The sequence below is a fragment of the Amphiura filiformis genome, chromosome 4 (assembly GCF_039555335.1).
Source record: "Amphiura filiformis chromosome 4, Afil_fr2py, whole genome shotgun sequence".
Lineage (NCBI taxonomy): Eukaryota > Metazoa > Echinodermata > Ophiuroidea > Amphilepidida > Amphiuridae > Amphiura > Amphiura filiformis.
In genome coordinates, this window is record NC_092631.1 from 82,929,775 (window position 1) to 82,953,926 (window position 24,152).

Consider the following 24,152-nt stretch of genomic DNA (forward strand, 5'->3'; position numbering starts at 1 on the left):
GGCAGCTTATTTGAGGTTTAGACTGCATTATCATATATTTACATCCCTTATCTGGGGTTAAGGTGTCTTATCTGGAGTTTAGACTGTCTTATCTGGGGTTTACGTCCCTTATCTGGGGTCTAGGCAGTGCTATCCCAGTTAACGTCCTTATCAGGGGTTAAGGCAGCTTATTTGGGGCTTAGACGGCGCCGTCCCATATTTACATCCCTTATCTGGGGTTAAGGTGCCTTATCTGGGTTTAGATGCCTAAAGAATGGATCTGGGATTTAGACTGCCTTATCTAGGGTTAACACCCCTTATTTGGGGTTAAGGCACCTTATATTGGGTATAAATGCCTTATCTGGTGTTTAGATTGTGTTATCCTAGGTTTACGTCCTTCATCCGAAGTTAAGGCACCTTATCTGGGATTTAGATGCCTTATCTGGTGTTTACGTTCCTTATCTGGGGTTAAGGCGCCTTGTCTGGGGTTTAGACTGCCTTATCTGGGGTTTACGTCTCTTATCTGGGGTTTAGATGCCTTATCTGGGGTTTACGACCCTTATCTAGAGTTAAGGCAACATTACATGGGGTTTATTGGGTGTAGAGTTTGCCTCAAGAACTTGCCTCTATTGACAGGCACAATTGAGTGCCCTCCCACCTCCCAAATGTATACGGTATATAGGCCTACTTTGAATATCTTGCATAAATAATTTTAAAAGAAGTCATAACCATTTTATATATTGCATTTCTGAGAATCTGTAACCATCTTAAATCTTGCTAATCTATTTTGCTGTTTTGGGAGAATATTTGGGAGATTCAGGGAATCTTTTAGAAAACTTTGTAGTTGAAGAAACCTTTAGATGGAGAAGCAGAAAAATGTCTTAACAGAGACTGCAGCTGGAGAGGGAAGTTCCCAGGACCCGAAGTCGGGGAAAGTTGCAGTAGACTGAGAGAACTGGCAACAGGGTGTAGTTTTAGCTGGGCTTGTAAATCTTAATACCATCAAGACTGTAAACGTCCTAAAAACAAGCCAGATAGTCCAATAAATCCCGGTAACTATCGTGCAAATCCTAGTTAAATTTGCTGTATTGGGCAGAGATATACATGTAGTACTTAAAGTGCTAATCAATCATAATATATGTTATTGGGGCATTTCAAGAGCACCCTTATTTGGTTGGAAAAGGTCGTTGAACTTTTACACAGGGGTCAAGTTCAAAAATTGTTCGGACTTTGTTAAAAACACAAACAATGTGTTCATCTACTATACTCATAAGGATTCAGAAAAAGTTAAGTTTGACCTATCTCCGACGTACGGTTATAGACTTATAGAGTTTTCTAATTTCTTGCAACAAGACAACTACTTTGAGATAATTTTCAAAAGAAAAATTTCTTTTTGTCCCCTGTGGGAGAAAAATAGACCTTTGACGTCACAATGTTACTTTCTTGCCCATAACTCCATAACCGTCGCCATAGCTAGACCAAAGTATATTTCTTCTCGGCATCCTCATTGCCAGAGGATCACGACGGTATGAGTTTTGAACAGGTCTGAGTAATTGAACTTGCCCCTATGTAAAGTTCAGTGACCTTTTCCCACTAAAATGGGGGTATGCTCTTGTACAGGCCTAAGTGTTGTAATGCCTCCATAGCCTACATGTAGGCCTATAGATTAATCAGCACTGTATGCACTATTACTCTGCCAAATATACCAACTCTGACATGATTGGCCAAATATGACGACTCTATAACATGATTTGCACGATTGTAGTCATGTGAACTAAAATCTCTTGCACTAAGGTGGCAGTCACAACCGGCCATGGTTTTCAATCACCCACATTGTATAAGCAAGGTTTTGCAGCCTGGTTGGTCTGAAAGGCATGAATTCCTATCGAAAAGCTTGAGAATATGCAGAGTAAAGGCATTTCAACAACATTTGAACTTGAGTAGGATTTAATATTCCCTAGAAGTCCTTTTCAGAGGGCCGAGCTTTTGTGGCTTTCTAGCGAGTGTCATCTGCAAAGCAAATTGCCCCACTTCACCCTACTGTGTTATGCTTGACGAATGAGGGCAGCACTCCTCGTCACTCCATACATAAATTCTCCCAGCCACATTTCCCTAATATGAAATTTAAAAAAAGAAAAATTAAGTTTGGCAGAGGTGGGGTTCGAACTCACGGCGCGCCGCTATCAATGGATACTCATGAGCCTAGCGCCACTTGTTGGTATCCATCTTGAAACTTATTTGAACATATATCATCGCAACTTCAACATAGCCTACCACGTAACAAGCAAAGACAGAAAACGTACCATATTTTGGAATTTTATTTGTTTAAAAACATTAATATGTGTTAATAGCGCTCAATTGTTGTTAACTGCGTGTTCTACATACAGAAATCCGACAATAAATGGGCTCTACATGGACAATACATTATATCGTAGAAAAGCTGCTCTATCATGAGAGTATGCTGATTTGTTTTGCAATTGATGCTTCTAATGTTGGCTGACTGTTTTTGACCCGGGTTTTTGATGATCATGAAAGTCAATCTTTGACCGGGATCTTTGACAAGATGTAATTTTGCTCTGACGGAAAGTGCTATGACAAAACGGTTGTCAGATATGGCTTTCTTTAATCAAGGGTTTAATTTGATATAAAATGATCTCGGTGTTTGATGGCAAATTTGAATTCACCTTTTAGGGGATGTCATTTTTCTTCAGCAGGGGGTCATGAATATGACTCCCCCCCATCATGAGCTAAAATATTTTACGACCCCCTATCGTGGGTCAAAAAATTTATGACCCCCCTTCCATCAAAATTTTAGGCGGAGTGCACAAAAGCGCGTTAAAAATTTGGCCCTAAAAGCGTAAAGAAGGCGCACGGAGGCGCAAAAATCTTGCATTGTATAACTAAAGATTGTGTGTACATTTTGTTTTAAAAAGTGTAAGAAAAGTTTAAAATGCGGCGTGGCGCAAAAACTTTAGTCAGTCCTTAATAATTCTATAACCCCTCTATTTTGATTGTTACAAAATTATAACCCCCCTATTTTTGGTCTCAAAATTCTATGACCCCCCTATATAAGGGGCTCAGCTGTGCAATAATTTTGAGCCCTGGAAGGAGTGTAAAATAGGCAAGCCGAAGGGGGGGCAAGCAATTTTCTGCGAGCCGAGGGGGGGGCAAGCAATTTTGGCACACATATATGGGGCACCTTTTAAATAAAACGCTCTAAAAGGCTTAGGAAAACAGTAAAAAAAATATGCAAATTTTCATGCTACAAACATATCTAGACCTTTAAAGGTTTGCAAATTGGGATCCCCAAAAATTTGGCATGTGTAGGGGGCAAAGATTTTTGGCAAGCCAAAAGAGGGAGGAAAGAGATGTTTTTGTAGGCTGAGAGGGGGGCAAGCTGATTTTGGTGGGTCGTTCGGACATTTTATTACCCCAGGCTCATAATTATTGCACAGCCCCAAATATGGCACATAAATGAAGCCTGTGGTGGGCGACGGATGAGGGAGAAGCTTGGGGGCACCAGTGGCGAAACTAGACTTGCAATCAAGGGAACAGCTAGCTGGGGGTAAATCTGCCACCACCGCCAAGGGAGGGGGGTGCTGGGGGGAATACAGATGCATGTGCTCATTTGGGAGAAGGGGGCGGCAAGGATTTCAAACCAAGCCGCTGTAACAGCCCCATGCTGGGGGATTGTGCCACTGTCCCAGCTGTACCCTGACAAATTTTCTAAAATCCTCTATTTCTTTTTCAGGCCGGCCTACTAAAAGATCAGAGCTATACTGTACAAGTAACAACCAACTGCCAGTCACCATTAACCAATGCCACTGTGAGCCATTTCATGTCACATTTTGCAGCAGAGGCAGATGAAACAAATGAAATAAAAGGACTGAAATAATGACGGAAACGCACTTCAACATCACTAATTGAACAATACTTGTGTTGAAAGTCGGGACTCATAAATTAGGTGTAACAGAATGTGTAAAAAATTATTAAGATCTATTAGAAATATTCAATCTAATAGATTAGAAATGAATCTAATTCAATTTTAATATTTAAGGGATTAAAATTGCTTAGATTGATTTTAACCCTTAGATTAAAATCAAATTACCGGTAGATGTATTGAATTAAGATTTTTTAAATCCATCCAAGTATTTTTAGATTAAAATCAAATTAGATTGAATTTTAGATTGAATATTTCTAATAGATTAGAATTCAATCTAATTTGATTAAATGTTTTAATCCAATTTTGGATTTGTCCCAGATCACAATCACTCATTTTTTAATCTTAAAGGAATTTAGAGGAATATGCTGAATTGTATTATAAAAATAAAGACTGCACAAAAAGTAACTTGTAGCTGTTATAAATACGCCTGTAGCGTTTGAACTAATAATTGTGTTCACAATATTTCAACATAGAAAGAAGGATGATTTATTTACGCGCATTTTATACCCCATTTGTCCAATCTCGTTCAATAGTAACAACACAGCAGTGCTTTTAAAGAAAAATACCTAAATTGAAAAGTTGCAGTTATTTGTATTGATTTGAAGTCAGTGCAAAGATAAATGGAGGGTTTTACGTGTCACAGTGCTTGCATAATAACCATTGATTGCTGTAAATTGCAACTTTTAAATTTGGGTTTTTCTTTAAAAGCACTACTGTGTTATCAGTATTGAGCGGCATTTGACAAATGGGGTATTCAAATGAGCGTAAATAAATCTTCCTTCTTTATATGTAGAAATATTGTGGAAGCGATTACTAGTTCTGAACCTATAGGCGTATTTAAAACAGCTGTGTTACTTTTGGTACAGACTTTATATTGGATATCTTCCATCACACAATAGAGGATACATACATAGTAAAAAAAATCTCCATCATTTATTCTCTATTAAGTAGGTGTGTTCAACTGTTTTGGTTTGTTGGACTTCCTTCTTCATACTTTTTAATGAAAAAATAGTGCTTTTATTTCTTCACTTCCTTACAGATCTCAAAATAAAATAAAACAATGATCAAAGCTACATATTCACCATGCATTCTAATGATTCTTGTTTATTTCATGAACTCTTGTCTTTCTAATAATTATGTACCAGAGAAATAAGTGTAAAAATACATTTAGTAATGGAGTATGAGATAATGAGTGCAAAAAGACCATTTATTTACAGTCTATTGGCAGCCACTAGTCTTTTGAGAAGGCTTTTGTGCAGACCTTCATTTTTTTTTTGGGGGGGGGGGCACCCTTTGTCAAGGCCATTGGGGACCACTTGTCAACAAGGAATGAAGAATACCTTGAAGTTAAACAAAGATCAGGGGCACAACGGCCAAAACTGAAAAACTGCAGGCAATGGCCCTGACTGAAATTCGAGCCCAGCTTGTGTGTTAATATGGTGCCTTCACAAAAGACTAGCATTGACTGACATCGGCTAGTCTTTGCTGAAGGCTTTGAGTGTCAATGCATTGATGCACAGCCACAGCCTCAATGAAAGTCCTTAAAATGAAAAAAGTTTTAAATTTGATATATACATTTGGGTTAAATGCACTTGAGCAATGAAAATGCATACCTTTAATTTCTTTATATGTTACTTATAATTACAAAATCTAGCCTTGTTACACTCAGAAAATTATTTTTGTAACTTAATAATTTGTTTTGAGATGAAAAAACTGAACTATAAATCACTTTTTTTAGTTTTTGCCACCAAAAACTGTTTTTTTTGCCAAGCGGTTTTAACATGGTTTAAAACCGTGGTTTTTCCACCTGTGGCAAAAACCTCATGAACCCTGTTTACATGTAGGACCTTTTATTTTAATTTCATGTCAAGGGTTTACATGTATATAGGACCTTTTATTTATTTATCTAATAAATAACAGACATTATCAGGCCTTATCTGCAATAGCTGCCAGGTGACATTTTTTAAAATCTTCATGAGATGTGTACACTACATAATGCATAAATTATCAAGATGTCTATGGGACAGCTATTGCAGTTAGGGCCTTTTGGTTCTAAACCCTTGCTTAGTGGATACTCATCATACTTACAGGGATGAAGGTAAACCAGTAGCGTAGCCAGCGGGAGGGATGGAGAAGTGGAAAAATGGGGACGAGAAGAAGCCTGGGAGAAAAGAAAGAAAGAAGGAGAGGGAGAGGAAGGGGAAAAAAAAAATAGATAGGGACGATACTGACGTTTGCCCCCCGGACTGACAATGCTGGCTACGGGCCTGAGGTACACCCCCCTTGTTGTGCCCCTGACACTATGGATCAGCTACTGAACAATTTGGTCTACAATTATTCTACATCCTGCATCCGCTAATCCTAACATGCGCTAGTCATAAATGTCACTATAGTCCAAGATAAAGAAGGGTCGCTAGTCCTAATGGCTGCAGATTTTCCATTGCTAAGGTCTTGTAAACCTTATTTATTTTTGGACTTGTGAACCATTTCCTATTTTTTCGGACTAGCGATCCGTATTTTTGGACTAGGGAACCTTGGCTATACATTGGTTCCCCTCAAGTTCAGTAGTGACGTAGGTGCATATTTTGTTGGGCGCAGTATTGAATTGTGTGCGTATAGTTAATTGTGTAGCAAAAAAAGGTGGGTCGTGTGGCGCAGCCATGAAAAGACATTGATATCACTGCTGAATTTGAGGCAAACCAAAGAAAAGTGCCTAGAACATGTCCAATAATTCCATGCTACTTTTTACAGCCTGTAAGGAACTATGCATTACGATTACATCACATGTCAGTGTCACTTGTTGAGGTCCTTATTGTTTTGATAATTGGAGCAAACATTTACTAGTACACCATGCATGTGTTAGTTTAGGAAAGTTTTCAATGCATGCGAGTGATAGCCCTACTAGTATAGGGCCTTTTGACTGTGGTGGTCCAAAACCATGCTATATCGGAAAACCTGGCTATATCAGAGAACTGCTAAACCCAGACTGCTAATTCCCCCTTCGGGTGGAGCGGTTAGTGGGTTTTAGCGGTTCTCGGATATTGTAGGGCTAGCGAGTGATCGCCAGATAACAGATGCCAGCTGTTGACTTCCAAACCATGATCCTCTTTGTCTTTCAAGAATTGCGCCATAAAACCAGTATCCTCAGTAGTACTGCTGCACCTGGAAATTGAAATAAAATAAAATAATAGCCAATGATTAATTATTACACATTATTATCAGGATTATGGTATCTAGGCTGTTTGTTTGCCTTAAAGCCTTAATGTACAATCTTTTTAAATTTTTAGATTTTTCTTCCAAAATGATAAATTATTGTAGCAGAGTCATGATTTGCTATTTCAATAGGTGTGAGGTCAAAGGTCATAAAGTAGTCACTTGCAATCATTTTGAAATTTAAACAAAAATGTTTACTGAACTGTGAGAGCGGGGACACATTTAAAGCACTAATCTGTAATTTACTAAGTCTACTTGTCGTGCATAGTTTCATGGGCGTATCCATCTTTCTTAGTAAGGAGGGCAAAATAAAACTTGGGGCACACGAAAAAACTTACAGTTGCATCATACAATACATAGAGATTGTATGTCTTTCAGGGATGTATCGTTCGAGTCCGGACTCGAGTCCACTTTTTGTCGGACTCGGACTCGGCTCGGACTCGGACATAAAAAGACTCGAAGCCGAGTCCGGTCCGAGTCCATGCAATTAAATCCATGTTAAATGTGAACTGATTATACCTAAAAATGTCAAAATAGATCTAAAATTTGATTTAAAATTTGTTGACTTCACTTTATTTGCCCTTTTTCCTAAAATTGGGGCTGTCAAATAAGTCATCTGTCATGTATCCTACATATCCACCATATTAATTAAGTTAATATCTGTGAATTAGCATAGTCATACTTGTTAGCATTGATAATAATTATGCATAATTTTTTTAATAAATACTGTATAAAAATATCTAAAACTTCTTTCATGGAACTTTCTAATTCATGAAACTCAGTGAAAAAGAGAAAAAGTGCACACTGGACCATGCAGTATGCATGGCAGCTCATCCTAGTGTATAGTAACTTTGTGCTCCTTACATGCATGTACATGTATGGGTATGGTTATTACATAGGTATTTTACATACTGTTGGTGCGCTCATGATAGATTTGGCTGTTCCATCTTAAGCCCTCAGACACAGGGGACACTTATCGTTGTACTCAATGGGGAAATCACAAAACATGTCATATGATAAATATACCTCTTTGTGAAATAATTTAAAAGTTTGATTTATTATCGGGGAATACGCTCCCAATAAATTACAAAAGGAAAATTAATGCACATTGATGTGTTCTATCGGGAGAAAATTGACTGGAAATCAAAGGCCCTGTACAATCCAGTAGGGATGTCGTAAGGGTGTCCCCTTTGCCAGATGTGAGAAATGGGTAAGTGCACTAAATGGAACAACCCTGACCGAGAGAATACATGTATGTGTAGTTTGTATGTGTTCACTATTCACTGCACATTTGTTCAGTTTTAAAAAGATATATGAAATTAATATCACAGGTACAAAGCATACCACATACTTGAACTTTTGTTTGGTAACAGCATAATCCCCCCACTGCCTGACTGAAGTCAGACTAAAGTGGGGGGGGATATGGACCCACCCCTAACTGATTTGTATACATGTGTAGTTATTCCAGGCCTGCTTTAATGAATGTGGTAAAAAGTAAAGCTGTTTGCATACTGGTATCAAAATGGCAAACTGGGAAAACATTTCAACACATTAATTTTCTTCTTGATATTTCTGAAGGGTGAATTTCTATTATTATGATTATTATTATCATTTATTTTATTATTTTATTATTTATATTGTTATCATTATAATATTTTTCTATAATTTATCTCACCCCCATTGAATACATTGCTCTCCATGTACATTTAAATGCTGCACACAGCCTGGTGCCCCTTCCCTATTCCCTGTGGCCTGTGTACATCTGTGAGTTACATGTCACTAATGTGACACACACATGCCAACATCTCCACATTTACTGCTCTCTGATACATGTAGTTTCTAGAGAACTTTTAATACCTGTGACCCCATCATTTAAAATGTAAATGACCCCAACCCAGTGTTCTTAATTAACGGTTAATTATAAACGGCGGTTAATTAACGTTAATTAACCGGTAAGATTGGTTAATTATGGCTGGAAGATATATAAATCCGAGCTCGGAATTTAATATGCCATCATACTGAAGAACACTGCAAGAGCATTTAACATGAGCAGATGAAGTTTTCTTGTCCACCTTTAGCTTTAAAACATTCCATTTTAAAATTTTAAAATTAAAAATTATTTTCATATATAAACTTATAATGTCAATTCAACCTGTTTAAAAAATTTACACTCATTGACACAGATGCACAATGATACCGCAAGTCTGTGACTATACAATTAGAATTTTATCAACTTTGTCTTTTTAGTTATTGATTGAAGCAATCCTGGGCAAAAATGGTATAATCTGCTCACTCTGCTGTGGATTTTTGGGTACTTGTACAACAGGTGGTGGGCATTCTGCCTGGTTGAAGGTATACAGGGATGTGCCACGGTTTTGAGGTACCTTTTCAGCAATTTTGGGGAAAAGCGCCAACATTTGCACATTTTTGGTCATATCAATTTGTAGGCACTCTTTAGCAATGTCATATCATTGAATTTACAACCGTATGATGACAAAACAGACAAAAATAGTAACTTTTTGCACAAGATTTGAAATTTAAAGAGAATTGGCAATTACTCATTAAAATGAGGCTAGTAGGCCTATATACATGTATGGACAATATAGTGTGCTCTTCATTTAAAATGGAATAAAAAAAAAAAAATATTATAAGGAACACATGAGGTTTTGACTTCAAGGATAGGTAGTTTTCAACATATTACCAGTAATTACCACATTCACCTGCTACAATGTATAACATTGAATTGCATTATAAATCTGTTGACCTACTGTAATGGGGAAAAGTGTATAGGGAGTAAAAGTGTTAGCGTTCGAATGATATACATTGTAAAACAAATTCTGATTAGAAGTAGGTACATGTATAGAGGAAGTCAGCATCCAAAAGTCTGCGGGGCACATCCCCGTACAAATTTTTTCAAAGAACCCCCCTCCACAGATTTTTACATATAGACCATGATATAGTCTGCACATATGGTCTATGATGTGGTGCATGACACTCTAGACTAGAGAGCAAGAAGAAGAATACTATTTTAATATTTCCAGTGAACACTGAAGTGATATTAAAGTGTTAAAACTTAAAAAACGTCAGAATATTTCAAGATTCATAATTAACCTATTTTACCACCGGTTAAATATGATGCTGTGGTTAATTAACCGGTAAGATTGAGGTTAATTAACCGACTAAGAACACTGCCCCAACCCCCACTTTTTAGGCCCCTACTTCACTGATAGAAACATACATGTTAGATATAAAGTTCAGTGCCCCACCCCAGGCATGGACTCTGACCGAGTCCGGACTAGGGTCATATTTTTGTTTGACTCGGACTTTGCTCGGACTCGGCTCGGCTCGGACTCGGACGAGCTGGACTCGGGTACAAGTCTTAAGTCTTTGAGCTTCTAAAAAAGGCTTTATTGGGACGTAGCACGCAAAAATTTGTTATTTTACACTATTTTCGGTCATGATCAGGCTGAATAAGGTATTGGCATTTTGTGTGGTGTGCTGCACCCATTTGGCTACAACTTTGTAAATGAAATTACTTACATCCTCCTCACTAAGGAAAGCCGTGCTGTTCGGTTGCAGGTGCTTTGCTTCAGCGCATGTTAGTCTAGATTTTTGGAAGATATGCCTTGCAGAATGGACCTTTTCCTGCTAGATCCTGTGCCAGTTTCTGGAAAGACAAAACAATATGACATTGTAATTAAAGCCATATATTGTAACATTTGCTAAGGAGAAAGCCCTGAATATTTTTCAAAATTATGTTTTTACACGATTTCAATGTACATGTACTTTGTAAACATAGTACATAGGCCTACTCAGCAAAAATCAAAACTTTATGTTTAATGCTCACTTGCTGTGGGTTGGGATTGAGACTGAAGATGAAGTGAAAATGTGACACAATCTGGTCCATCGGGGCCAAAGGAGGCATTTTGAAAATTAAGTTACTGTAATCATTACATTATACATACAATAGGCTATCATTACTGAAATAAACAAAGGTCTAGCATGCTTGGTTCTAAAGTTTTTTGATGTCTATTTTCTTATGTATTTTCTTATTTTTTACTCCATATTTTTACCTATCTCAGTTTCAAATTTACGCCTTTGGTCCACATGGACCAGATCATGTCACAAATCATGTTTTCCTATACTATTCTCTCGGTCGGGGCCACGTCATCCATTTATCACATGCATTGGAGTGAAAACAACTTATCGCATATTTGTATTTGCAGATCGAGAGTCGAACCTGGCACAATAGTGTGATAGCTTGTGATACACTCCGGCGCTGTCTCGAGTTCAGTGAATGCGAATTAGGGGTTCATTCATATATTTTCATGACTAAGCGATTGTTTACGCCCGACCGCTTTAGTCCGAGCGCATAAACAACGCTTAGTCATGAAAATATATGAATGAACCCCGCTCATACATACGCAACATTCTGCTTGCTGTTATTTCCCTCCAAAACTAAAAATACCATCATTTTAAACTAAAACTACCAGTTCCTTATCATTTTTTAACAGTTTATCAAACGCTAATTGTAAGAAAACGTTTTCTTGCTTAGTCTGTTGTGCTTGGACGCGCGCGTACATCGTGTACATCACTCTCGCTTTGCGTAAATAGCTAGCGAACATAGACGCGTAATATCCTACTCATGGCGTCCATCAGTTCTCGCGCGCCTTTCGCCGCGGCTTGTTTATGACTGGACGCCGGGCATAAACGTTGTTTATGCCCGCCTATCAACCAATCACGCATGCTGTTTATAGCGAGTACGTATGAATGTTGTTTCAGTCCAGTGCTAAAATAAATTGTCAGCGGTTCATGCCGGATGTCCGATCGACAGAATAACAAATCCTCACTGCCAGTTAAAATTAATGTTGTGTCGTTTAGTTTTACTTTTGCATAAAAAAAATAATGGTTATAAAAAGAAACTCACCTTGCAGAGTCGTGTATGCGTACAGACAACACACCCAACTCAGCCTGGAGGACGGTGTACACACGGAAAACACTGCACGGTATTGCAATGATCAATGCACAGTCATGTGTGATGCACGGGTGAATGGGACAAATCTCGTCATGTTTTCGTGGTGTATTCGATGTCCGTGGACATAATTGTCCTCAATCCATCATGTCATTTGCTTCTCTAAATATTAAGTGAATTGAATACTTATATTACTATTGCAAACTAATCCAAGCACGCCGTTAAAATGAGGCAAATAATTCGATTTTCGCAACTGGACACTACTGTCATGACTGTCGCAAACACAGCTGATCGAGGTCAGAGGTGAAATCTGTCGTGCAATGGGATAGAGCGGGTTTTGTGCGTTGGGAAGAACGCGCCACCTCATTGGTCAAACAAATCGCTCGCGATGTAGTATAAATCATGCGTATGTCGTCAATTATCATGACTTTATGTCGTCAAGTATCATGACAACACGTCATACAACTCGCAATTATCATGACATTTATCATGACAACATGACATTATGTCGTCAATTATATCGTCAAGTATCGTGACAACTCGACAACTCGAAATTATCATGTCAATTATCGTGACAACACGAAATTATCATGACATTATGTCGTCAATTATCATGACAACTCGTCATACAACTCGCAATTATATCGTCAAGTATCGTGACAACTCGACAACTCGAAATTATCATGTCAATTATCGTGACAACACGAAATTATCATGACTTTATGTCGTCAATTATCATGACAACTCGTCATACAACTCGCAATTATATCGTCAAGTATCGTGACAACTCGACAACTCGAAATTATCATGTCAATTATCGTGACAACACGAAATTATCATGACTTTATGTCGTCAATTATCATGACAACTCGTCATACAACTCGCAATTATATCGCCAAGTATCGTGACAACTCGACAACTCGAAATTATCATGTCAATTATCGTGACAACACGAAATTATCATGACTTTATGTCGTCAATTATCATGACAACTCGTCATACAACTCGCAATTATATCGTCAAGTATCGTGACAACTCGACAACTCGAAATTATCATGTCAATTATCGTGACAACACAAAATTATCATGACTTTATGTCGTCAATTATCATGACAACTCGTCATACAACTCGCAATTATATCATCAAGTATCGTGACAACTCGACAACTCGAAATTATCATGTCAATTATCGCGACAACTCGCAATTATGTCGTCAATTATGTCATCATTTATCGTGACAACTCGCAATTATGTCGTCAATTATGTCGTCATTTATCGTGACAACTCGACAAGTCGAAATTATCATGTCAATTATCGTGACAACTCGCAATTATGTCGTCAATTATGTCGTCATTTATCGTGACAACTCGACAACTCGAAATTATCATGTCAATTATCGTGACAACTCACAATTATGTCGTCAATTATGTCATCATTTATCATGACAACTCGCAATTATGTCGTCAATTATGTCGTCATTTATCGTGACAACTTGACAAGTCGAAATTATCATGTCAATTATCGTGACAACTCGCAATTATGTCGTCAATTATGTCGTCATTTATCGTGACAACTTGACAAGTCGAAATTATCATGTCAATTATCGTGACAACTCGCAATTATGTCGTCAATTATGTCATCATTTATCATGACAACTCGCAATTATGTCGTCAATTATGTCGTCATTTATCGTGACAACTTGACAACTCGAAATTATCATGTCAATTATCGTGACAACTCGCAATTATGTCGTCAATTATGTCGTCATTTATCGTGACAACTTGACAACTCGAAATTATCATGTCAATTATCGTGACAACTCGCAATTATGTCGTCAATTATGTCATCATTTATCATGACAACTCGCAATTATATCGTCAATTATGTCGTCATTTATCGTGACAACTTGACAAGTCGAAATTATCATGTCAATTATCGTGACAACTCGCAATTATGTCGTCAATTATGTCGTCATTTATCGTGACAACTTGACAAGTCGAAATTATCATGTCAATTATCGTGACAACTCGCAATTATGTCGTCAATTATGTCATCATTTATCATGACAACTCGCAATTATGTCGTCAATTATGTCGTCATTTATCGTGACAACTCGACAACTCGAAATTATCATGTCAATTATCGTGACAACTCGCAATTATGTCGTCAATTATGTCATCATTTATCGTGACAACTTGACAAGTCGAAATTATCATGTCAATTATCGTGACAACTCGCAATTATGTCGTCAATTATGTCATCATTTATCATGACAACTCGCAATTATGTCGTCAATTATGTCGTCATTTATCGTGACAACTCGACAACTCGAAATTATCATGTCAATTATCGTGACAACTCGCAATTATGTCGTCAATTATGTCATCATTTATCGTGACAACTTGACAAGTCGAAATTATCATGTCAATTATCGTGACAACTCGCAATTATGTCGTCAATTATGTCATCATTTATCATGACAACTCGCAATTATGTCGTCAATTATGTCGTCATTTATCGTGACAACTTGACAACTCGAAATTATCATGTCAATTATCGTGACAACTCGCAATTATGTCGTCAATTATGTCATCATTTATCGTGACAACTCGCAATTATGTCGTCAATTATGTCGTCATTTATCATGACAACTCGACAATTCGAAATTATCATGTCAATTATCGTGACAACTCGCAATTATGTCTTCAATTATGTCATCATTTATCGTAACAACTCGCAATTATGTCGTCAATTATGTCGTCATTTATCGTGACAACTTGACAACTCGAAATTATCATGTCAATTATCGTGACAACTCGCAATTATGTCGTCAATTATGTCATCATTTATCGTGACAACTCGCAATTATGTCGTCAATTATGTCGTCATTTATCATGACAACTCGACAACTCGAAATTATCATGTCAATTATCGTGACAACTCGCAATTATGTCGTCAATTATGTCGTCATTTATCGTGACAACTCGACAACTCGAAATTATCATGTCAATTATCGTGACAACTCGCAATTATGTCGTCAATTATGTCATCATTTATCATGACAACTCGCAATTATGTCGTCAATTATGTCGTCATTTATCGTGACAACTTGACAACTCGAAATTATCATGTCAATTATCGTGACAACTCGCAATTATGTCGTCAATTATGTCATCATTTATCGTGACAACTCGCAATTATGTCGTCAATTATGTCGTCATTTATCATGACAACTCGACAACTCGAAATTATCATGTCAATTATCGTGACAACTCGCAATTATGTCGTCAATTATGTCATCATTTATCATGACAACTCGCAATTATGTCGTCAATTATGTCGTCATTTATCGTGACAACTTGACAACTCGAAATTATCATGTCAATTATCGTGACAACTCGCAATTATGTTGTCAATTATGTCATCATTTATCATGACAACTCGCAATTATGTCGTCAATTATGTCGTCATTTATCATGACAACTCGACAACTCGAAATTATCATGTCAATTATCGTGACAACTCGCAATTATGTCGTCAATTATGTCATCATTTATCATGACAACTCGCAATTATGTCGTCAATTATGTCGTCATTTATCATGACAACTCGACAACTCGAAATTATCATGTCAATTATCGTGACAACTCGCAATTATGTCGTCAATTATGTCATCATATATCGTGACAACTCGCAATTATGTCGTCAATTATGTCGTCATTTATCGTGACAACTTGACAACTCGAAATTATCATGTCAATTATCGTGACAACTCGCAATTATGTCGTCAATTATGTCATCATTTATCATGACAACTCGCAATTATGTCGTCAATTATGTCGTCATTTATCGTGACAACATGACAACTCGAAATTATCATGTCAATTATCGTGACAACTCGCAATTATGTCGTCAATTATGTCGTCATTTATCGTGACAACTTGACAACTCGAAATTATCATGTCAATTATCGTGACAACTCGCAATTATGTCGTCAATTATGTCACCATTTATCGTGACAACTCGCAATTATGTCGTCAATTATGTCGTCATTTATCGTGACAACTTGACATCATGACAACATGACATGTCCCTTCAGTGCTTCCGTACATTAGCCCCCCGTACAAAAAGATATTTGAAAAATACTGTTTAATTAAATTGCATTTTTCAGATATTAATGAATGCGCAGTCTCCCCTTCACCATGTGACGTGAACGCTTTGTGTGCTAACACTTTTGGGAGTTTCACGTGTACATGTAATACTGGATTCACTGGCGACGGATCATTCTCATGTACCCGTAAGTTTAAAATTTTTATACTTTCGCCATGCCGATGCTTTCGAAAAAATACTATTACCAGTGTCAGTTTGGGGTTTGGTTGTTCTTGATTTATCCTAGGTTCTGTAATCTTATTGGCCAAACACAAAAACAATCAAATATTCAAATACGTTTTGACACATATAGCTATATTCATCTGAGCTGTTGCCTTCCCAGAAAATACTGTTCGTAGAACATACCAGAACAAGTGCTATTATTATAATTAATTTTACAGGTATCAATGAATGTTCAGTCTCCCCTTCCCCGTGTGACGTGAATGCTTTTTGTGCTGACACCTTCGGGAGTTTCACGTGTACATGTAATACTGGATTCACTGGCGACGGATTTTCATGTACTGGTAAGTTTAACACTTTACTGATGCTGATGGGAAATATATACTTAAAAGAGACGAGATAGCATCAATGAAACTAGGCCCTATGTGACAGGGTAGTTGCCCAAAGTTGTCAAAAATGACCAAAATTGCATTAAGTTGCCTAAACATTTTGCAAAGTTGCATTAAGGTTATCAACTATTTCAAACTGTTGCGATTTGGTAGTTCACAGCATCTTGCGAATGGTAGTGAGTGTTTGAAAAATTGCAACGAGTGTGTAAGAGAATTCAAACATCACAGATATCGAGTAAATAAATTGTTTCAGACCTTAGGATAAGGATGGTTCTAGTAAATTATTTGTTAACCCCATCCACCATTTTGTACTTAATTTCTTTAACACTTTTTACAAATTCGTTTCTTTGTGTATTGAAAAATTGCATTATATATTCTACTGATTTGTTTAGAACTAAGTGCTTGCCTAAGCCAACCGTGTATGTTTGGAACATGTTACCGGTCTGCAGAGGGTAACAACTACATTTGTGTTTGTGAAGGCGGATTTACTGGAATGCGTTGTGAAAATGGTAGGATTATTATTTGATAAAAATGTTTGACCCAAAAAAATATCACTTAAAAATAACCCGGTAAAGGCTTTGAACAAAAAGGTCTTATTCTAAGCACGATGTCAATGATCAATTGCAATTCACCGCGTAATACTGGATTCACTGGTGACGGGTTGTTATGTACCCGTAGGTTTCAAAGTTGGTGCCATTTCACATAATATTCATAGGGATCAACGAACATGAAGATAAGAAAAACAACGCAAACTAATATATAAATTATGAGTTCAATATAATATCTCTGCTTCTTTCCTACTCCTTATAACAACAGCCATCATATTTTGTATGACTTCACCATGTAATAATGGTGTACTGGGTACATGTGTATTTGTATACAATGGCGGCACTATCCATTTCCCCCCATGCCACCCTCCCCCGAAAAATTACTTGTGCCGCCACTGCTTGTACACCTGGATTGTCATTAAGCCAGGGTATTATCTTGAAATTGAATATTTTCCTTGAGTCATCATAATTTCTACAATTTTACTGCCAAAAGACATTTATGAGCTATTATTATTCGGAAAATGTTACTGTTTTACATTTTACTTGTCAGATATCGATGAATGCTCGGATTCCTCTTCTCCGTGTGACGTGAATGCTTTTTGTACTAACACATTCAAGAGTTTCACATGTACATGTAATACTGGATTCATTGGCGATGGATTCTCATGTACTCGTAAGTTTGAAACTTTACGTAATTTCCCATATTTAATTCATGGGTCGGTAACCAATATGAGTAGAACAACGCAAACAATATATATAAATAATGCTTGGTCATTTTTCTGCTCCAGAACTGGCCATCAATTATTGTGTGAGCTCACCATGTGATAATGGCGGGACTTGTCACAACATCATCAATGGGTACATGTGTACTTGTCCACCCAGATTGACAGGAAACCGTTGTCAAATCGGTGAGCATATTGAAAACAAAATTGACTCTGTCATCTGATCCTTAAGTCGTGTTACCAAATCACAGATTCATCTCATGATATCTTAATACTAATCATAGAGAGTTTGTCCGTCTGTCCGCGCGCTATCGCGTGCGCGTGGAGCTATCGCGTCCTCGAAGAGCGCGTACGCGCGGAGCTATCACGTGCTCACAGAGCGCGTACGCGGAGTATCAATGGGCGTGTGCGCGGAGTACCGACGTGCATGCAGTGCGGTGAGGGGTGCATTGCGGTACGATGAGATCCACCGATGTATTAGGCCTATTGCGTTCATAATTCACATTTCTCCCGATTGATTTCATTACTTTACGGCCTACATTTTCGGGGTCCTCCAACCCGAGAACCGCGAAATCTAGTAGATTATAATGAAAATAGAACATTAAAGTTATTCAAATTAAAATTATTGGCGATGGTGTGATCTTTTCCAGTGGAAATAATCACATCAGTCTCCAATATTTTCCATCAACACCGTACTCCATAATAGACTGGGAATGTGTTCATGCAGTAATCATGCTAATTGTATATTGCCAAACTTCATTTGATTAATTTAATTTTCCTGAGATTTTAACGAATGTCAGAGTCAACCATGTTTAAACTGGGGTCGCTGCTGTAAGGGCTATGACGTCGTTACTGAACGTGAAAGAATATTTGCGTTTCGCAAACTTACTGTCAATGTCAAGTATCATCTTCTTATTGATTCGTTACTAACGTTTTTATCATCCACAAATAAATCGAACGTTTGAGCATTGTGTATTCTTAATAAGATATAAATTAATATTGTTTTTCTTAGAAATAAACGAGTGCCAGGCTCAACCATGTTTAAATGGGGGCACCTGCTCTGATGGCATTGACAGTTTTACATGCGACTGCGAAAGCGGATATTCGGGAAACCTTTGTGAAGTAGGCAAGTATTTTTAATTTTGACTTAAAAACCTAAATATGTGCACACAGAACTTATTAGAAAGAGTGTTACACTAAACAAAATAAACAGCAGTAAATATTATATTTTGACAAGACAATGCGTACATTTAACTACATGAATGTTCGAGTCACCCATGTATGAACGAGGGGACATGTAACGAAGGAATTGAAGACTTTTATTGCCAATTCTTGAGAGCTTGGCAAAGTGGTTGAAATCGTTGACTCTGGTACAAAAGCTTTCTGTCGATCCCCCATTTGCTTGACGAATCCGACAAAGCTCCCAAACGTCAACTTGCACAACGTTTAGAACACATTGCAATAAAGAACGGAAGAGAGTGGCCTAATGGTCAGGGTACTTCATTTAGGGCATGAGGTCCCGGGTTCAATTCTCGACGATGGAGATTTGCTGGGATATTGACTTGGGGGAAAAATGTCTGAAATTGGCAACCTGTGTAGATTAAATTCGGAATTGTGATAATGATTATAAAAACGAAGATAAGATAATGATGGTTACTTAGGTGTTCTCGTGAATTTAAAATGGTTAACACTTCTTGCTTCCAGAAAAAGACAAATGTTCAAACAATCCTTGTTTAAACGGTGGCTATTGTCGATCTCTCGAAGCCGGATTCTCGTGCGATTGTTTACCAAGTTTTACTGGGCTCATATGCGATATTGGTACGTGAATGTCTTTTTGACTATGCTATTGAGATATCAAACATTTATCATGATTTACCTTACGTTACGAGTACATTTGTTTCCAAAAGAATGATAAGCACATACATTTTAGGATATGAACAATTTGATGATTATTACGATTGTTTCTCTCGTTGTAGATGTTAATGAGTGTTCGTCAATACCCTGTGAAAATGGAGGTACTTGTAGCGATGTAATCAACGGTTACAGTTGCACATGTCTGCCTGGATTCTATGGTAGTAATTGTGAACAAGGTAAGTGTACATCAACTGATCAGGGAAACAATCAATAAACTTTTCCTTGGAGTGGAGAATATTTACCCCCAATCTAGAGAGCAGAAAATAAAATAAAATTATGATAGATATGCCATGTATTTGTAGGAGAAAAGTTAGGGGTTATATTGCACCTCAACATTGCTGAAACCTCTTAATTAAAAATATTGTACAAAAGTCACATTTTAAGACAATGCGAAACTATTGATTGGCTCTTTTTAATAACGTTGTGAAAAAGTGTTGTTTTACTGCATCCTGCATGCCATTATAAGCAAGTAATAATTTATAAAATGGCGAAAATTGGGCATGTGGATGACTCGATTGATAAAATTTGTGACGTCTTATATGCATTAGGGTGCAATTGCAACTGTCGAAATAAGATGAAAAGACTTCATACAATGATATGATATTTGACTAAAAAATATAATGGTGTTTTTAATGCGATTTGAATGACTAGCGTATTTTGATTTTCATCAGACGACATATGTTATGAAAATCCATGCCAAAATGGCGTCTGCAAATCTGAAGATGACTCCGTTACATGTGACTGTTACCAAGGATGGGAAAAATCGGACAATACGACATGCGATGTTCCAGGTATTTAATATCAAGAATGGCGTACCGTATAACATAATATAATAAGCCTAATCATAATAAAAATGTACTTGAACTTGAATTGTATATGATTGGCTGCTCAAATAACATGAATAACATCGAGGGAATGCCCTCTGCATGAATACTACAGGGTGTATCAAAAATTACAGTGTGACAAAGTCCACTCGATTAAAAAGTATGAGGTATTGGTCAAAATGCTATAGTTGATAGCTGAATCAACATCCTGTCCGCCCACAACTGTATTATTATTTATTCTTTCTTTATCCAGGGTAACCTCTTCAGTATCTTCTACTGATCTCCAAGAAGGCCCTGCACTTAATTACAAAATATACAATACTTAATAAATAACATATGATAATCAAAACAAAGCTTAAACTTTCTTATACAGAAATAATGGAAACAAGGAAAACATTTTAAGAAAACATGTTAAATAGAACATTGAGTAAATACAATTTTAAACATATGAAGGTTCATTGACTCATAATTACTTCGTACATCAGATGTAAGTTTGTTCCATGCCTTGGCACCTCTATAATGAAAAGTACGCTTACCCTGATTATTGCTCCAAAGTGGGACAATAAGGGTTTTAGAACTTTGACTACGCGTACATTTACCATGCATAGACTCTGTAAAAGAAAATTGGGAACTCAGATAATTTGGAGCAAGACCTTTCAGACATTTAAAAACTACAATGAGGAGATGGTTTTCCCATCTTTTATCAAGTTTAAACCAATTCAGAGAATGCATTAAATCAACAATAGGAGTTCTAATGTCGGCATTGAGCAGAATTCTAGCAAGTCTATTGTGAAGTATCTGGAGAGAGTTGGATAGATCAGCATTACAGTTTGACCATACAGTACTACAATAGTCAAAATGGGGCATTACAAGTGCATTGGCAAGCATATTTAAAGTTTTAGGAGGAAGATAATATTTTACTCTACGAATAATACCAATACGCTTGGAGATATTATTTGATACAAAGGTTACATGATCATTCCAACTTAATTTTGGGTCAAGTACAACACCCAAATACTTAAATGTTTCAACCTTTACAATAGCATTATTTGCATGAGAAAGTGAAATATCATCAAATTTGTTGAGAACATGATTAGTACCAAAGACCATGAGTTTTGTTTTTTTAACATTAAGAGTAAGTTTGTTTTCATGAAACCATTTACCAATACAACTCATATTTTTGTCTAATTCCTGTTGGAGTATAGCGGGGTCAGAAGAGGAACACAAGAGAGTGGTATCATCTGCATACATCACACAATTACATGACACACTATCAGGCAAGGAATTAACATAAACAATAAACAACAGATGCCCTAAGATTGACCCTTGTGGAATTCCTATATTAATGCTTTTGAAGTCAAAGAGAAATTTACATTAACTCGTTGTGCCCTGTTACTTAAATAAGGTACAAACCAATTCAGGGTGTGATTTCTAATACCATAGTCATATAATTTGCTGTAGAGAATTTGGTGATTGATAGTATCAAACGCTTTTCTTAAATCTAGAAAGATAGCTGCTGTTGCTTTACCGTTATTCATGTTATGGAGAATGTAATCTGACACATCAAGAAGAGTAGAGTTAGTTGAATGGTTACGTCTAAATCCAGATTGGGCTGGGTTTAAAATATTACACATAGTTAAGTACTTATACAACTGATCATGTATAGCCCGTTCAATTATCTTACTGATTATGTTCAAAACAGATATTGGCCTATAATTACATACATCAGATTTACAACCATCCTTGTAAATAGGTGTTACTTTGGCAAGTTTCCACTCAGAAGGAAATGTTGCCGTTAATAATGACAAATTACAAATATAAGTAAGCGAATGACAAATTACTGAGTAATTGAGTAATTTCACATCAAAATTATCAAGCCCAGTTGATTTGTTGTTAGGAAAATTACAGATCTGGTCAAAAACATACTCTGCGGTTATTATGTCAAAATCAAACCTATTATGAGTTACATTAGAATTATGACTGTCATTATAATTACCAATACCATTGGTATGTAAATCAATATCATTAACACTATCATCATTGACACTACTACTAGTACCACATGCATCAGTATTAGACCCATCAAATTTCTGTGCAAGATCATTGCCTATTGAACTGAAATACTCATTAAATTCATTAGCGGTTTCCAAGTCACTGTTAGTTAAACCAGTATCATTCTGAACGGTTTTGACACAGGAGTTGTTTTTTGGAATCAATTTCTTAATGGTACTCCAAATCTTTTTAGAATTGTTAACATTTTGATTAATTGCATCAGTACAATACTTCTTTTTTAAAGACTTACCCAAATTATTCACCTTATTTCTGAGAGTTTTAGCTGCTTTCCAATCATCAGGATCATTGGTCTTATGTGCTTTAGAATAACAATAGTCTCTATCTTTTGATAACTTAATATAATTACTATTGATCCAATCAGGAAGTGAACCCTTAACTCTTCTTTCTCTAATAATTTTACTGTTTTAGGCACTGCTTTAATTTTCTTATTTTTACGTACAACATATATAAGTGAATGATCACTGAGTCCCAGACTATGAACACCTGAAGAAGACACCATATTGGAGTTGGTTACAAATATAAGATCAATAATAGTTTTACTGGTCTCAGTAATTCTAGTATACTCCTTAATTAATTGATATAAATTACTATGCTTAGCTATATCCTTGACTTTGTGAGAATCATTTCTTTTACAAGTATCCAAGTTGAAATCACCAAGTATTATTACATCCTCATACAAGGAAGTGAAGTGTTGGAACAAAGAATCTAATTTACATAAGTCCTCAGCCTTAGTGTCTGGTGGTCTATACACATTACCAAGAAGAATAGGTTTAGTTTGTGGTAACTTAATCTCTATCCAAAGAGTTTCTATCTCACCAGTACATACACTTAAGTTGTTAATTTCTTTGAAGACAATATCATTTCTAACATAATATATCAAACCACCTCCCCGATCAACACTTGTGATGTCTTCCCAATCTAATCTACAAATATCATAACCATCAATTTCAATTTCATTGTTGTCAATATTATCAGTAAGCCAGGATTCTGATACACACAAGACATCAAATTCATTTTGGTTAAGAAAAACACGAAGGTGATCAACCTTATTTTGCAAACTACGAATATTGATATGCCCTATTTTGAAACCTTTGTTAAGAGGACATCTCAAAAAAGTACTGGGGTGTGACCATTAATAAGGACTCAGTAGCTATTTCTGTGAGCCGAGTAAAAATAGAGTTGCACAAAGTCAATTCAAATCAAAGCAACATAAAATGACATGTTTTAACACTATGTTTACAGTAAT

At 36.7% G+C, this 24,152-nt stretch overlaps 1 protein-coding gene and 1 long non-coding RNA gene across 2 annotated transcripts in view; one reads left to right on the forward strand and one right to left on the reverse strand.

The window, feature by feature from the left end:
• The window catches only part of LOC140150428 (uncharacterized), a 76,664-nt gene that overhangs the window by 41,159 nt on the left and 11,353 nt on the right, over positions 1-24,152 (forward strand). The window contains exons 30-38 of the mRNA XM_072172439.1: positions 16,279-16,404; positions 16,658-16,780; positions 17,218-17,334; positions 17,924-18,046; positions 18,162-18,281; positions 19,108-19,221; positions 19,800-19,913; positions 20,072-20,185; positions 20,681-20,800. Of these exons, the coding sequence (XP_072028540.1) occupies positions 16,279-16,404; positions 16,658-16,780; positions 17,218-17,334; positions 17,924-18,046; positions 18,162-18,281; positions 19,108-19,221; positions 19,800-19,913; positions 20,072-20,185; positions 20,681-20,800 (1,071 nt within the window). The remainder of the gene's footprint in view (positions 1-16,278; positions 16,405-16,657; positions 16,781-17,217; positions 17,335-17,923; positions 18,047-18,161; positions 18,282-19,107; positions 19,222-19,799; positions 19,914-20,071; positions 20,186-20,680; positions 20,801-24,152) is intronic.
• On the reverse strand, positions 6,984-12,078 carry LOC140151525 (uncharacterized). Its single transcript, XR_011858945.1, has 3 exons — positions 12,063-12,078; positions 10,676-10,802; positions 6,984-7,084 (listed from the first exon to the last, which is right to left on the reverse strand). It is a non-coding gene; the product is annotated as an uncharacterized lncRNA (long non-coding RNA).